This window comes from Carassius gibelio, chromosome B24 (assembly GCF_023724105.1).
Source record: "Carassius gibelio isolate Cgi1373 ecotype wild population from Czech Republic chromosome B24, carGib1.2-hapl.c, whole genome shotgun sequence".
NCBI classification, from domain to species: Eukaryota; Metazoa; Chordata; class Actinopteri; order Cypriniformes; family Cyprinidae; genus Carassius; species Carassius gibelio.
This window is the reverse complement of record NC_068419.1, coordinates 3,789,026-3,805,456: the sequence shown is the minus strand read 5'-3', so window position 1 is coordinate 3,805,456 and position 16,431 is coordinate 3,789,026. Positions and strand designations below refer to the sequence as shown.

At 34.6% G+C, this 16,431-nt stretch overlaps 2 protein-coding genes across 2 annotated transcripts; both read left to right on the top strand.

Moving 5' to 3' along the window:
• Window positions 1–297: 297 nt before the first annotated feature.
• Window positions 298–7,839, top strand: rbbp8 (retinoblastoma binding protein 8). The gene is made up of 18 exons (XM_052596080.1): window positions 298–688; window positions 962–1,004; window positions 1,197–1,292; window positions 1,391–1,503; window positions 1,591–1,663; window positions 1,784–1,938; window positions 2,235–2,330; window positions 4,126–4,196; window positions 4,380–4,453; window positions 4,535–4,811; window positions 4,925–5,006; window positions 5,112–5,182; window positions 5,404–5,503; window positions 5,592–5,756; window positions 5,879–5,939; window positions 6,905–6,992; window positions 7,100–7,241; window positions 7,452–7,839. The coding sequence occupies exons 1-18, from the start codon at window positions 580–582 to the stop codon at window positions 7,553–7,555; spliced, it is 1,920 nt and encodes a 639-aa protein (XP_052452040.1). The 5' UTR covers window positions 298–579; the 3' UTR covers window positions 7,556–7,839.
• Window positions 7,840–8,932: 1,093 nt separating this feature from the next.
• Window positions 8,933–15,281, top strand: LOC128013249 (serine/threonine-protein kinase RIO3). The gene is made up of 13 exons (XM_052596082.1): window positions 8,933–9,229; window positions 10,353–10,468; window positions 10,695–10,837; window positions 11,394–11,501; window positions 11,596–11,705; window positions 11,794–11,937; window positions 12,944–13,071; window positions 13,156–13,338; window positions 13,504–13,663; window positions 13,906–13,986; window positions 14,266–14,355; window positions 14,436–14,543; window positions 14,621–15,281. The coding sequence occupies exons 1-13, from the start codon at window positions 9,194–9,196 to the stop codon at window positions 14,738–14,740; spliced, it is 1,527 nt and encodes a 508-aa protein (XP_052452042.1). The 5' UTR covers window positions 8,933–9,193; the 3' UTR covers window positions 14,741–15,281.
• Window positions 15,282–16,431: the final 1,150 nt, after the last annotated feature.

Here is a 16,431-nt window from a genome sequence, read left to right as displayed (position 1 = left end):
TTTTAAGTTTAATTATTATTTTGTTTTAACGTGTCTGTGTGTGTGTGTGTATAATATTAGAACTAAAAAAAGTCATTGTAATAATAATTTTATTTTTAAATTAATGTTTGAATTGTCACATATATATAAAATGCAATTATTTTACTTATTGGAGTTACTCTATCGCTGCATATAAATTAAAATATAATAAAAAATTATATAAGATTATATAATATACACAGTTTCTATGCTTATTTTTAGTTCTTAATGCAGTTTTGGCCACTAGATGTCAATAACGCTCTTCTAAATTGGCCGAATCAGAACTCCCAGAATCCTCCGCGAGGCGCGGATTCCGAATGTTTACATAATGGAGCAGAGCTATCAGTTGTGATAAGCTAATTTCTGTTTATAATATACTTGCCTTGTTTTATTCTTATGCTCGGATACATGTAGCGAATGATGTCGTTATGTAAACAGCCGAAAGGAATGTATTAGTCAGTCAGCTGTGTGAAATAGCGAATGTCAACTTTAGGTCGAATTACTTTGGTTATCACTTGTGTGTGAAAGTGAGCAGGCAGGAGTCTGAGAAACTGACTGAGGATGAGTGCTCCAGATCTGAGCCCTGCTTCCAGCACATCTGCAGACTCCAGAGAGAAGCTCCAGGATCTTCTGAATGCCGTGAGAGAGATCCACGACTCCGCTCTGCAAGGTACAAGAGCTTTCTCTTTCTCTGCACAAACTGTGCGTTAGATTCTGGATCTGACAGTTGTATTACCTTTCTAATGCGATAGATATTTAAAAATGAGATAATTAGATATCATCAGATATGTTTAAAAATGCATTTGGCTCTTTTTTTATTGTTAAATATATATATCTAACTTATTCGAATAATAAAAAAAGCTAAAGTTACTAATCAGTCTAATCAATTGAAAACACTATATGTTTTTGCTTTTGCACTGACATCAGCTTTTCTCATTTCCAGAATTGCAGGCAAAAATAACCAAACTGAAGAAAGAGCGCTGTCTGTAAGTGTGAAGCTTACTGTATGAAAAGAACATATAATTAAAAAGTTCAGTGAAGATTGTTGTATATATCAGTTTGATTTAATGACTTTTAATTTATAGACAATTGATGATCATTAAAAAAAATGGAAGGGTCTCTGTTTTGATGACAGTATTCTGTAATGTCAAAATGTGATAATTCTGCTTTCTTCTCAGAGATGCTCAGAGACTGGGTGAATTTCACAGCAAGAACCAGCAGTTACGAGAACAACAGAAGATCCTGCAGGAGAAGATCAGACAGCTTGAGGACAGGTGCTCTGAAAGGGACATTTTTACCTTTTTAGCAATACATGATGTATTTTTCCCCTAATCTTACCCTGAGTTGCTGTTTTTTGTGCCTCGGTGTTTAGGGTGCGTTCTGGACCATGTGACCATTGCACTGTGATCGAGAAGGAGATTAAAAAGACCAAAACTGAGTTTGAAGATACCAATCAGAAAAATCTGTCTGTCATCTCTGAACTTGGTGAGCATTTTTGTTTTATTATTATTATGTGTTGTATTGTGTCTATTACTATCAACTCATCTGCTGTAATGTGTGTCGGTGAGTTAGAGGCAGAGAGGAAGACTCTGAAAGATGAAAACAGGAAACTGAGTCTTGAGCTGGAGCGACTTAGAAAGTCAGGGTGAGTATCAAAGTCAAATGAAACATGACAAAATGCCTCCACATGTCTGTGGAGATCTGTATTGATAAAGTCATCACAAGAGCGTCTTTTTTAAGTGGATGTCTCTGTATGTGTGTCTAGTTCTCCGCAGAATGTGTCTTCTGAGGCCGAGGAGGGGATGATCCCAGACTCTCCTCACCGTCCGCTGTCCTTACCTGTTGCCAGCAAGATGAAACGACGGAAAGAGCAGAACCACGTCCGCTACGCTGAGACACCACTATCACTCTCATACCCTGGTAAGACACTCATGACAAATTGAAAATGAGAGAAAAAGGCCTTTGGCCATCATTCATATTCCCCAAATCCTTTTTTAAAGGGAAAAAAATTGAAAGTATTGATAGTTTTAATTATTGTGTATATATATATATATATATATATATATTTATATATATATATATATATATATATATATATATATATATATATATATATATATATATATATATACACATACACATGTTTGTGTGTGTATACAGTTTTAAATTAATTATTTTCAATTTAATAAAAAATAATTCTTTTTAATAATTTGCAGAACCCAGGAGAGAAGGGCCGTCTGTGCCCTTCAGCTGTAATGGCAGAGGTGTGTTGGTAGCTGAGACATGTGAAATGGACGTCACTTGTATTGCAGGTATTATGAGCTGATTTTCATCTAGAATTTATATATCATTAATACATACATATTATGTCTATCTATAACCAATAAGATAACCATAAGTGTGAATTTAAAGGAATACTCCACCCCAAAATGAAAATTTTGAAATTAATCACATGTTGTTCCAAAAACATCAAAGCTTTGCTCGTCTTCGGAACACAATTCAAGATATTTTGGACGAAAACCGGGAGGTTTGTAACTAGGGATGGGCATGATTAATCGACGATCGATAATTGATCGTTAAGATTTTCCTCGATCATGTTAATTTGTTATCGATTAATCTAAAGCATTTTTTTTAATCTAATGCAGGTTGCGTTGCGTAGTGCGAGTCTTCAAGCAATTAAATGAATTTCACTGTGTGGCAGCAATTAAATATTTTACCACCATGGGGCAATATTTGACACCCTACTCGGTTATCTGTGATCTTCCGTTTTGATTTCAAAGAATAATCATGAAGATGTCACGGCGAAGTGTGGCGTGGGACCATTTTGATTTAAAAAGCGAACTAGTTAACTGCAAACATTGCGATACCGTGTTTAAGTACAACACGGCCACGGCTCAAATGATGTACCTGTGCATCCCGGCAAATTTTCATGAGGCTCTGTCTACAGTCTTTGTCTCCGCTGGTCGTCATGTACAAACATTTCATTAAAATGAACCGTAACTCCGTGAATACTCAACGAAGAGACATGAGATAGATATCTATAGAAAGCCTGGAATGTCTACTTTTAAACTAAACAAGTGCTTCCGAAAAACAAATATTCTGAGATAAAGTAATCCATATGAAAACAACGCAATGTCTGTTTTTCATATCTTCCTTCATTATATTTAATGTGACCACGCCCCCGCGCTATTCAGATTCAAACTGAAGCGCGCGCTTGAATACGCCCACACAGAAGAAAATGCAGCGAGACTGTTCTTCAAGTTTTTATTTTATTTTACTGTTTGCTTCGCGATGAGAAGACTAAGACATAATTCACCCCAAAAAGATGTGATGTGGTTGATGATTTGAGAAATGGATTTCCTCAGAAAAAAGAATGAAGCACTTTATTCAGACTCAAAACGCATATATGCGTTAATCGACTCGAAAGGGTTAAGAACGCCTGCTAGCAGCTGCAGGTTCCGCTGCTTTAGAGCACTGCATATGCACGCGGATATATGTTCGGTTTGCCTGAATGTAGTTTAACTGTCTGCCACAAGTTGATCTTGTAATAAAGGTCTCACCGAGGAAAAACACGCTGTATTTTTGTATTCATTGCATTTTTTTATTATAAAAATTAAATAATTATAAAAATATTAATGATTAATCGATAGTCGATCGTTAATTCTCCCGACGATCGACTAAGAAAATTTAATCGAATGCCCATCCCTATTTGTAACAAAACGTTATGGTTAAATCACTGATGACAGATGAACTATTCTGACGATCCTTTTCATGCTTTTTTGGACTTTGAAAGTGTAACTTACTTGACAGTCCATGGGACAGTCACAAGCCTCCCGGTTTTCATCCTAAATATCTTAAATTGTGTTCCGAAGACGAACAAGCTTTTACGGGTTTGGAACGACATGGGGGTAAGTAGTTAATGACTAAATTTTCATTTTGGGCAGGAGTATCTCTTTAAATGTATTTTTCTTACAACAAATGTAAATATGGTTCCAGTTAAATATTTTAGACTTGACTGAATTATAATGTACTTTTTTTTTTTTTTTAAAGCCGTATGTTTTAAGTGATGATCTCTCTAAGGATAACATCAATGTGTTTTTATTTTAGAGCCTCAAACTAAGAAACATTTCAGGACTGTGGTTCCTGAGACCTGCTGGATGGACGTCTGTCCAGAAAAGGTTCTGCCTTATCTTCATCAATAGTGTGACACAAACCCAGTCATGTGTTATATCCCAAAATGCATTTTAGATTTTATTTCAGTTGTGTATTTTGAAGATGACCATGCTTAAATATACTCTATTTATCCACACTGGCAGTGTTTAGAAGTGTGTGTTCACATGTCAAATATGTTTTGCTTCCAGTTTGATGATAAAGATGATGATGATCTTCACACTGAACGGAACCAACAACCCGAGTCACACGACTGCACAAACATGTAAAGAGACAGTCTTAAATCCAAATAAACTTACTTCTGAGCTCTTAATAATCACCAAAAGTTTTGTTTTTCTTTTTTCAGAGTCACTGCGGTCCAGAATGACGAATCGCCGTCCGTGTTGCATTGCCATGCGTCGGGTTCTCGAGAGCAGCAGCCGCTTGCAGACGACTTTCCCCACACACCTTTAAACTCCAGCACACGTGTGCCAGTTAAAGGGAAGAGAAAACATACGGATGGCAGGAAAAGAGAGATTTCTGATTCCAGCCTAGATGATCCAGATGAAACCGTAATCAAGGGGATGATGTTGGCTTCCACTCCAACTAACAATCGTATACAGAACAAGAATCAGGAAACAACGGTTAGACACATTCAGACCACAGCATTACAGCAAATCACCTGATTACCCATTTCAAAACAGTTTTACATAAAATGTAAACACACTTGAGTTGGTTTGAACTGTTATGTTTGTAGGATTCAAAGAAGAGGAAATGTTTAGACCAGCACACGCCTCGCAAAAGTTCTGTTCAGAACCAAAACATTTCTTTTCCATACGGTAATTCAGATCTATAATAAACAGTTTCTGTTCATAGTTCTTGAGTAGTTCAGGTTGTGCGGTTTTACTGATGTTTTTGGATTATTTGGTCTTTATTTGTCACAGATCAGAGCTGGAGTGTTGATCCTGGAGCTGATCTGGATCAGTATGATACTGAGAGCTCTCCTCACCCAGAGGTATATATTTATGCATATTTATTCAAATATAGTTATTTATGTTAATTGTAATAATGGATCAGAATGTTACTGTTTTTACTGTATTTTTGATCAAATAAGAGACTTCTTTGGAAACCATAAACCATGGTCATTTGGTTATTTTAGTTGTAAGTCACTAAAATAAAAAGATCAAAAATCTTTAAAAATCTAAAAATATGACATTTTCCCCCACATTGCATTAGACCAGAGCAGACATAGAAACGATGGACACTGATTGCACATTTGTGAGTCACAGTCTCCTTCTGAGAGGCCAGAAGAGGATGGGACAATCCCAAAGCACTGGTATTACACGCATGAACAGCTGATCTTGTTTCTTCAGAGTAATGTCTTAAGCAACTCTAGACACCATCTACACGTGATTGATCAACAGGAATCGGGCAGAAGGCAAACGACAGCCTTGCTGACATCTTCGATAAGACAGGATATGGAGAATATGAGTCGTGTCCACAGGAAGAGAGTTTTGATCCGAAACGAGACGGTACATATGAGGAGGAGAGAGAGGAAGATGATGACGAGGAAGAACAAGTGGCAGCAGGTAATGTTTTCTTTTCTGTTTCATCATTTCCAATTTTTTGGGGAAAGTCTTCCAGTATGTTTTTTTTCTATTTTGTCCTTTATCTTTTAAACCTTTTTAACAAACATACTGTGATTGTTCAGATGAATTCCGCCGGCCTGCAGACCCCAAACGAGCGACGTCCGACAATGATAGGTCCAGCAGGTGAGTAATATATGATGCTTTCATTGGTCATAAATGTTCTTGTTGAGCTGCTTTGGAAAGACTTGTATTGTGAAAATCTCTATACAGATACATTTAAATCATTAAAGAGCAAGTAAGATGAAAATTCTAAGCTTCCTATCACTGTTTATAAGTCCTGTACAATAGGTTTAAATCCATCCATGGTTAAAAAACATTGTCTCAAGGCAGGCATTGCTGATTTGCAACAGGTAAAAACTAAAAACCTTATTACTCCAGATACATAAAATATGTATCTGGAGTAATAAGGTTTTTAGTTTTTAAAAAACTTGTTACTAAAACTTAATTTGAGCCTGAGAGGGTTAAGATAATATTATAGTTTTTTTTTCTTTGTTTGAATTGTTTTATTTTTATTTTGCATTTTTATAAATACATTTTAATTATTAGTTATTTTGTAAATAAGTGTTTGTTTTTATTTATTATAATTAATTTTAAATCATTAATTCAGGTTTTATTTGTTGTACATCAAGTTAAACTAAATAAAAATTAGAAATGTTACTTTGGCGATTTCAATTAATGTTTATATTATTTTTTATTATTTATATTATTTGTGTTCTTGTGGCTCTGTGGTAGAGCATTGCGTTAGCAGTGCAAAAGGTTGGGGGTTCGATTCCCAGGGAACACATGTTAGATACAAAATGTTAGCCTAAATGCACTGTAAGTCGCTTTGGATAAAAGTGTCTGCTAAATGCATTAATTTAATTTAATTTAACATTATTTCAGGTAACACATTTTTTTATGGGTTTAGTTTTATCAAAGTTTTATCTTGGTTTAAAGTATTTAAAAAATATATATATGCAAAGAACTTCAGATTGCATAGCTTCAAATGCACATGGTGCTAAAAAACTGTCTTAAACAACTGAATAAAAATCCTTCAAATCAAAATATAAATACAAAATGATTCATCAAAGATTTGCTTTCTGTTCCAGGGATAAATCTTTTGCTTGTGTGGATGTTGTGCGTAAGAAAGACGAAAGGAGAAAACTGAAAGGCCACTATTGTAAAGAGTGTGAAAATGTGAGGCAGTTTATACACTATATGACCAAATATATATCCTCCTTCTAAATAATATAATAACATTGAGCATTTACAATGTTGTAATTAAGAGCATTGTGTTGTTTCAGTACTATGCAGACCTTCCAGAGGAAGAAAGACAGAAAAAACTGTCTTCCTGTTCACGTCATCGCTACCGCTACATCCCACCCTCCACTCCAGAGAACTTCTGGGAAGTGGGTTTCCCATCAACACAGACCTGTGTGGAAAGAGGTACAGTGTTAGCTTTTTGACAAATTGCAGAAATGTACTATATAACACTAATAATGCTACATTACATGTGTACAAAGGCATTGTTTCCCAGCACCCAGACTATCAGACTTTCAATCTATAGACTTCCTGTGAAAGGAAGAATGACATGTTTATTTTATCAATTTATCTTGGTCACTGAAGCATTAAGACATCATTCTTTGCTCTCAACAGGCTACATCAAAGAGGACGACCAGCCGGACGTGCGGATACGCAGGAGACGGCCGTACCTCGCCATGTTCTCACCGAAAGCCAAGTCACAAAAACATCAGCACTGAGTGCATCCGTTATAATTCAGATATGATTTTAAAATCACACTGAAACTAAATGGATGAATATGTCATTCTGTCTCCTCATGTCCTGGATTATAGCTGCTTATTTTATTTACTTGTCTCATTTTTAAGTATTTCAATGTATTTAGATTTTATGAAATTACCTTGAGTAATAAAAAAACCTAGTTTTGTCTGTAAGAGATGAACTACGTAAATTGTTTGACATTTTATACACTTGATTTTGACTAATTTGTAAAAAAAAAAAAAAAAAATGATCCTGAAATAAAATAATAATACAACTGTTTTTGAAGTGGATTTGTTTTCATTACATCCAAGCATATGATTGTGCTAACTTATAGTAGCAAAATTATTTATCAAACAAAATAATTATTTTGCTGACAATAAAAATCAGCTTTTTGCCTTTTATACATATATATATATATAAAAATACTAATATTTAGAAGCAGTCTAAAAGTATGTATTGTTTTCTTTTACTGCGACATTCTCAGTCTGAAAAGAGAGATCGGTAAACTAATCCAGGAAGATTGTGGGTATGAAGAACCAACGATTGCAATGGCTTATGTCTATTTTGAAAAGCTCGCCCTGCACGGTAAACTGGACAAGCAGAATCATAAACAGAACAGAGATTAAAAACACACTTTCATGTGACCAAATTTTAAATATGTCTCTGTGGTTTAAGATTGAAACTGTCAATTCTAAATCCCAAAACAAATAAATCCACACACACCAACACAGAACAGATGGATGGATGCCCATGTGTAGCCACTGAGAACAAACTGAGAGATCAGACATTAAGAACCGTAGAGAGATTATGAAATGGAGATTTTAACTTACAGGAAACTCAGAGAAAATCATGATATGAATTTACTTGTGGATTGTATATCATAAGGCTCATGGCAGATCCCAGCAACATACACACACTAATAAGAATATAATTTAATTAAGATCATCTATACATCTGTCCTTTCCTTTTTTTTTTTTATACAATATTTGTTTAAGAATAAGGAGTAAAAATTTACATGAGAAGCAAAATGATTTTAGAAATTACATTTTTTTTCTGAAAAAAAATGTATAAAAAAGAAATGCATTTATTTCTTAAAACAAGGAAAATATCTACCAGTGGGGTATGAAAAATAATCTTATTTCTCACCCTTTGGGCAGATTTCTTTTCTTGTTTTAAACGTAAAGTTATTGAATTTTTGAAGAAATAAGTATTGTTATCTTGTGTAATTTTGCTTCTCAAGTACATGGATCTCTGGCTGTTTTCGGAAATCCCAGTCACTATTATAAAATCAATCACAAATACTTTTATTTGTTTTTCGTTTCACTTTTATTTTGAAAATCCGAGTCGTGACGTCATAGGGGTTGTCCCACCAACCATTGTAGGTTTTATCTCACATCTATTTTTATCTGACATATTGTCGGTATCGAACCAACTTGTCGTTTTAAACCACGTTTTAGCGGTCTTGTTTAAAAATAGTCATAAGTACTGTTACATAGAAAATCAAAGTCGATATTAACGAATCTTACACGGGTTTTATTCTAGTAATCTACGCGATAAAGTGTTAGAAGCGTCTCGTTCTTAGTCTCTTTGAATCTAACGTAAACCTTCTGTCAGCTAACATGGACCAACTTGAAGTCACTACAAAAGAAACCAAGGTGAGATTTCCGAACAGTTTGATGTCACATTCTCTGACTGTCGAATTATGTGGACAAAAATATGAGTTGGTTTTGTACAAGGCCTATCTCTCAAGCATTATACAACAGAATGGTGAGTAATACGGTAAGACTGGTCTAAACCTGCTTGACACGTGATGACTCAACTCTGACAGCTGAATAGAGTTAACACTGGTGAACCTTACCCAGTTAGAACGTGTTTGAATAGAATAGAATAGAATGATAAGGTAGTCTTATCATGTGCAAATGTTTATGGGTTAGGTTAACATAAGCATGTGGACTTTGAGACTTTTGATCTGGGCTTAAGTCACCATTTTATAGGTTTAAGTAGGCCAAATAAATATTGCAGTACTTAAAAACAAGTTATTTTAGCATTACTTATCTCTATATATACCTATATATTATTAAAGTATTAATTAAGAGTTTTAACATTTTCAGTGTTAATATTTCTATTATTATTTTTAAACATTTAAGTTTTAGTAATTTGAATGCTTAAATTTAAACATCTATTTAACTTGGGCAACATTTCTACACATTTTCATTTAAGTTTGTTAATGTAGTATCTCTGTTTTAATTGATTACAGCTTTATTTCAGTTACTAAAATAGTATACAAACATAGTTTGTTTTTACATATAGTTCATATTTCTGTTAATGTAAAATATTAACAAAATCTAGATTTCAAATCTTTCTATTTGACTGATTAAATGTGAGACAGTGCTTATTGATGAGGTTATTAAAGGGATAGTCCATCCAAAAATGCTAATTTAGAATATTTACCAATATTCTTCAAAATATCTTCTCTTACATTCAACAGAAGAAATAAAATCAAAGTTTGGAAAAGGGTTGCAAAGAGGTGGAAAATTTCCAAAAAGTGCCAAAAAAATGAAAAATAAAAACAATTCTATTTTCTAATTTTACTGGAATTTTTCCAAATTTTTGCAACCCTTGTTTAGAATGACATGAGGGTGAGTAAATTTTGGCACATATGTGACCGGACTTTTATTCTGCTTGTCAACTGTAGATGGTGGTAATTGTTGGAATGTGAGCCTTCCCTCTGCCGATAGTGTATCAGTGGTTCGTGTCTGTTTTGTGTTATTCTTCCAGAGCCCATGGGGTGCTCCTGTCCTGGCACCAGCGCCCTGCTCTCTGGCTGATGTGATGAGTGAGCAACTGGCCCGACAGCTGCATGAGGAGGGCAGCTCTTTCCCAGAAATCCCTGAGTCAGTCTCAAACAGTATCAAATTATTAGCACTGTTACAAGTCTAGTAGTGGAGTACTTCTATATATAGAAACAATAGTAATGTATGATATAGTCACTTTGGAAAGGGCATTTTTTGGCACTTATTGTACATTGACGTTATTTATTTTTTATTGTTTAAAGCAAATATGTCATGAATTCTGAAGGCAAAAACATCTTTTGTATCCATTTACTTGTATTATTTTCAGTACCGATCTGGACCTGACCTGCGCTCCTGAAGCAGACACGTCCAGCGACCTGATTCTGGCCCAGATGCTTCAGATGGAGTTCGATCGCGAGTTTGATACGCAGCTGCGCAGGGAGGAGAGGAAGTTTAACGGAGACAGCAAAGGTAAAACAAAAACATTCAAATAATGTGTGTTTTCATCTGTTGGACTTTCAATCTGTGTGTGTGTAAGTTTGGTTTAACTTGACTACATTGTGACAAAAACCTTAGTTATGTTTGCAGAAAAATTAAAGGAATTGTCATATTTGTATTTTATTTTTTTAAGATTGATTGTTAATCTATTATTCCTTAATATCTTTAGCAGCATTTTTGCTTATACATTTTTTATCAATATTTAATTAAATTAAACATTTCATTTGGCTCTGTCATTATAATTTTTTTTAAATAAATTATTAAAATGTACATTTTATTATACATGCTATAAAAATAAAGCTGATTTTAATAGGACCATATAAGTTACATTTTTATGTAATTTAATCATGAAAAAATGCAATCCGGAGAAATTAAATGGGGTGGGGTGGGGGCTGAATCTAGAAAAATTCAAAAGCATACATACATAATATAACATGCATACATAAACAAACAAACATGCATACATAAACTTTTATTTTTGACATGCATGCATGTACAAAAAAAAATTAACAACTGATTAAATTTCCAGTCTCCATATCGTTTGAGAACTACCGGATGGTTCATCCGTATGAGGACAGTGACAGCTCTGAAGATGAGGTTGATTGGCAGGACACTCGCCATGACCCCTACAGAGCTGGTGAGCTTGTTTGTGCTACACAGAAAATCATTTTTTTATCTGCCCTTAGCAGTTAATATTTTGTTTCCTGACTACATTTGATTTACTTACTCAGCCAAACCAACAACGACCCCTAAAAAGGGATTTGTTGGAAAGGGCAAGAACATCACCACCAAACATGATGAGGAAGTCTGTGGACGGAAGAACACGGCACGCATGGACAATGTTAGGCTTGTTCACACATTATCCTAAATGACATGTTAAACTGTTGTTTCAGTTGTAATCGTTTCAATCTCTGAATGATTCTGTGCAGTTTGCTCCGGAGGTGCAGGTGGGAGACGGGATCGGCATGGACCTGAAGCTCTCCAACCAAGTGTACAACGCTCTGAAACGCCACTGTGACAGCGAGCAGCGCCGCAGCGCTCGACTTCATGAGAAGAAGGAGCACTCTACTGCTGTGAGTCTGTTTCCCTTTTAGGAGCCCAACCAATTTTCCATGAATCATTTTTTTATTGTTATTTTATTTTATTCCATACAATTCTAAGGGTTTTTTAGACTTCTTAAACTGTAGAAGAAAGATAAAGTAAAGAGCCCATCCATATTTTATTTTATTTTATTTTATTGTTGAGCTTATTATTTTAGTTTAATGTAGGGATTTTCAGACTTATCCAACTGTAGAAGAAATGTAAAGAGCCCAAACCATTTTTTTTATTAATTATTTTATTTTATTTAGTGCTGTCAACATTTAATTGCAATTAATCGCATAATATATGTATGTGTATTGTGTATAATTACTATGTATATATAAATACATACACACACACAGTAGATATTCAGAAAAATGTGCATGTATATACATTTATATATTTATATTCTTATAGCTTTTAAGTTGGATATGATTAATCATGATTAACAGTTTAACAGCACTAATTTAATTTAATTTTTTTTTTTTTTTTTTTAGTTTATTTTCTTTTTTATTTTAGGGGGTTTTAGACAATGCAAAGGGCCCAACTCAGTTGTTATTTATAGATTTATAAATACATTTATTTTATTTACATTTTATTTTAGTTTATTTTGATTAATTTTATTTGAGGGGTTTTCAGACTTCAGACAGAAATATAATGTCAAAAACCCATTCATTATTTTATCTTGTTTTATTTTATTTGTTTCATTTGATTTATATTTTAATGAATTTAATTATATTCAAACAGTAGAGGAAATGCAATGTAAAGAGCCCAACTCATAATTTCATACTCATAATTTTTTGTTTCTTGTATTTTATGGGTTTTCAGACTCAACCAACTGTAGAATAAATGTAATGTAAAGCATTTAAAAATAATAATAATAATAATAATAAAAAATTTTTGTATTTTTTGGAGTTTGAGACTCAACAAACTGTCAAAGAAATGTAATGCTTCCACTTGTATATGCTGACTGTACATTTCATCTCCTCTTTTGCTCAGGAACAAGCTGTGGACCCCAGGACCAGACTGCTCATGTACAAAATGGTGAATGCTGGGATACTGGAGAACATCAATGGCTGCATCAGCACAGGAAAAGAGTCGGTGGTTTTCCACGCTAATGGAGGGAGGTGTGTGCAACTCGCTTAAGTCTTGCAATTAATGCTAAAGTGTGCATTAATTATGCAGTGTTAATCTCAATGTGTCTCATGCAGCTTTGAAGAGAAGATTGTTCCAGAAGAGTGTGTCCTCAAAGTTTTCAAGACCACCCTGAATGAGTTTAAGAACCGGGACAAATATATCAAGGACGACTACCGCTTCAAAGACCGCTTCAGCAAGCTGAATCCTCGCAAAATTATCCACCTGTGGGCTGAGAAGGAGATGCACAACCTCACCAGGTGATAAACCGATCATTTAACTGTATAAGACAAGTATTTGACATTTAATATGACTGATTTAATAAATGCCATATGGAAATTAAGATGACACTACAACATATTCTGGTTTCATCTACTTTTTCATGCCATTCCACCCCTCTTGCACACACAAATGTATGTGTGTAGGATAAAGAAAGCAGGGATCCCGTGTCCCGAGGTGGTGATTCTGAAGAAGCATATCCTTGTGATGTCATTCATTGGAAAAGACCATGTTCCTGCACCTAAACTGAAGGACGCTATTCTGAGTTCTGAGGATATGAAGAAAGCATACTACCAAGTGCTAAACGTGAGTGTCCTGGAATACTCCCAACAATCTTTGCTATTGTTACATGGAAATTGGATAAAAAATAAGAAATTATATTTTGTGTCCGTACAGGATTTCTGTTACTTTATTACAGTGCTTACTTGTCATAAAATAATATAAGTAATAGTAATAATAATAAGTCTTATTTCTGTTTTAATTTTAGGGTGTAATTTGACTTTGATATTTGCTCTTGATATTCTCACCTCTTGTTCTCGGACTCACAGATGATGCAGCGTCTGTATCAAGACTGTAATCTGGTGCATGCTGATTTGAGTGAATACAACATGCTTTGGCATGAAGGACAGGTTTGTATTAAGCCAGTTAAAACAATCTTCGTAGCACTTATTTTTCAATTCTGCAGAAAAAGCAAGGCTAGTCATGTGTTCATCAACTACACTACCGTTAAAAAACTTAAAGCCTCTCCTGCTCACCAAGTCTGCATTTATTTGTTCAAACATGCCTTAAAAACAGAAATATTGTGATATATTATTACGATTTAAAACAACTATGTATTTTTTTTTTTTAATCTTTATATTCCAATGACACCTTAAATTTATTTGTATAATTTTTTTTCCCTTATGAAGGTGTGGTTCATTGACGTGAGTCAGTCCATAGAGCCCACTCACCCTCACGGTCTGGAGTTCTTGTTCAGAGACTGCAGGAATGTGGCCACAGTAAGTGTCCGAACTGTCTTGTGGTGTAATAAAGAGCTCTGCAAGGTTGCGATCACTAATGAATGTTTTCTTCTCTCCAGTTTTTCCAGAAAGCTGGTGTGGCTGAAGCTCTCGATGTATTCGAGCTGTTCAACACCGTGTCTGGACTGCAGATCAACAGTGATAATGAGGCTGATTTCTTAGCCCGGGTCTGGATTTCAAACATTTTTTAAGATCCAACTGATATTTAAAACTTAAAAATCAATCGTGTGGTATGTTTTTACAGATTGAAGCCCTGGAGAAAAGAAATGAAGATCATGTGCAGAAATCCAGCAAGAAAATCTTCATGGACACCAGTGAAGGCAGCCCACCCCAATTAAACACTGATGATGATGATGATGATTAACACAAGCACAATAGTTATTTGACAAATAAAGGAGAGAAAATCCCTCCATTCACAAATAAGTTGTGGAATGGGACGAACGCCATGTCCATGTGACAAACTCGCGCCGTCCTTCTGCTGTTGACGCGTTTGCTCGGTGTTGAAAGTGACACATGATCATTCAAGACATCGAGCATAACCTGTCAATTTTTAACAGACCATTTTGGAAGATGGTTTAAAACAGAATAAAATAATACTATAACTATAAAGACACATGTAGAATTTAGTTAGAATTGTGTAGTGTTAAAAATGTGTCTCCTTCCACAATGAGAGCAAGCAGAGAATGAAGATCTGAGGATCTCTGAATGCTCTGAATTTGTGTGTGGATTTCATCTTTGATGATGAGCAGAACTCTGGACATTGATCCAATCTGTTCATCATTAAAAAAAACTAAAAACGAAAGCCTGGGTTTTAACGTGAAATCATTTTACTTCTAAGATGACTATTGTGGATTTGTGGTTTTGTAACATCAGGTCAAGAATCAAATAAAACTCTTTAAATGGCATGCTTTGAGTTCTTTCTTTAGCTGGGGATTATTGGCAATAAATACAGTTTAAAGGAATAGTTCACTCGAAATGAGAAGTCATCCAAGATATACTGTAGATGGGTTTGTTTCTTCATCAGAACAGATTTGGAGAAATGTAGCATCATTTGCTCACCAGTGGATCCTCTGCGATGAATAGGTGCCGTCAGAAATTGCCGTCCAAACAGCTGATAAAAACTAATTCACAAAATATTCATTTTGGGTGAACTTTTCTTTGAAGCGAGGATATGTGGTTTTGTATATTTTTGCTACTTTGGAGCCCCCTACAGTTAAGTGAGCGGAATTCACCATCGTAACTACAGTGAATATCTGTGCACGTGCAAAGCAGTGTGCCCTTTTCGTGGAATTTCGTACACGCTCTCGCTCACTGATCTTAGAAAAGAACGTTTCGCGTGAGCGCGGGAAACTGGACCTCCGTGTATCATCACAATGATTTTGAAACTTTGATATTTCAAAGGACTTGCAGCTGTTTTAAAAGCCTGACTTGTGAGATGTCATACTATAAATACCTAGAAGAAACCTCGTAATATTTAGTAACATACGTACTCTTGCTGTTTTATCTATATGAATTGAACAGAATATTTATTAGCGTATGACTTCTAATGGCGGGAATTTGGAGCAGCGGTATGCAGTGAAATGTTATTTGACTGTCGTATGAGTTATTTGGGGAATAAGTATCATAGTTGCTTGACATTTTATCCATAAAAAGGTCACTCAAACTAAAACCATAAAAAGTTACTTAAAATAATTCTTAAAATTGAACTAAAATAATAATAAAAAAAACTTATACTTAATTAATCCTAGCTAGTTACCAAGGCTACATTTCTTTTATTTTCACATGATGTAGGCTACTAAAATAACTTGTACAAAAACTGAAAAAAAAAAAAACTAGACATTTATTTTTTTTTTTTTAAAGTGATTAAAAAAATAAAAATGACTAAAATATAACAGTATCCATGTGACGAAGAGGCTGAGGCGGTCGGATCCATCTGCAGTATTTTATTAACACAGGTAAGCCAGCAAAGATAGACAGTCATAGAACTCAAGAACACTATGCAAGGCCAGTATAAATAACTCAAAGCAGCACACAGGTAAGGGCAATCCAAGAATC

Coding starts and splice junctions, on each gene's coding strand:
- rbbp8 (XM_052596080.1), top strand. CDS start 580: ATGAGTGCTCCAGATCTGAGCCCTGCTTCCAGCACATCTGCAGACTCC. Junction 5,183..5,403: donor AGAGCTCTCCTCACCCAGAG/GTATATATTTAT, acceptor ACATTGCATTAG/ACCAGAGCAGACATAGAAAC. Junction 7,242..7,451: donor ACAGACCTGTGTGGAAAGAG/GTACAGTGTTAG, acceptor TGCTCTCAACAG/GCTACATCAAAGAGGACGAC.
- LOC128013249 (XM_052596082.1), top strand. CDS start 9,194: ATGGACCAACTTGAAGTCACTACAAAAGAAACCAAG. Junction 9,230..10,352: donor TCACTACAAAAGAAACCAAG/GTGAGATTTCCG, acceptor TTATTCTTCCAG/AGCCCATGGGGTGCTCCTGT. Junction 11,706..11,793: donor ACACGGCACGCATGGACAAT/GTTAGGCTTGTT, acceptor GATTCTGTGCAG/TTTGCTCCGGAGGTGCAGGT.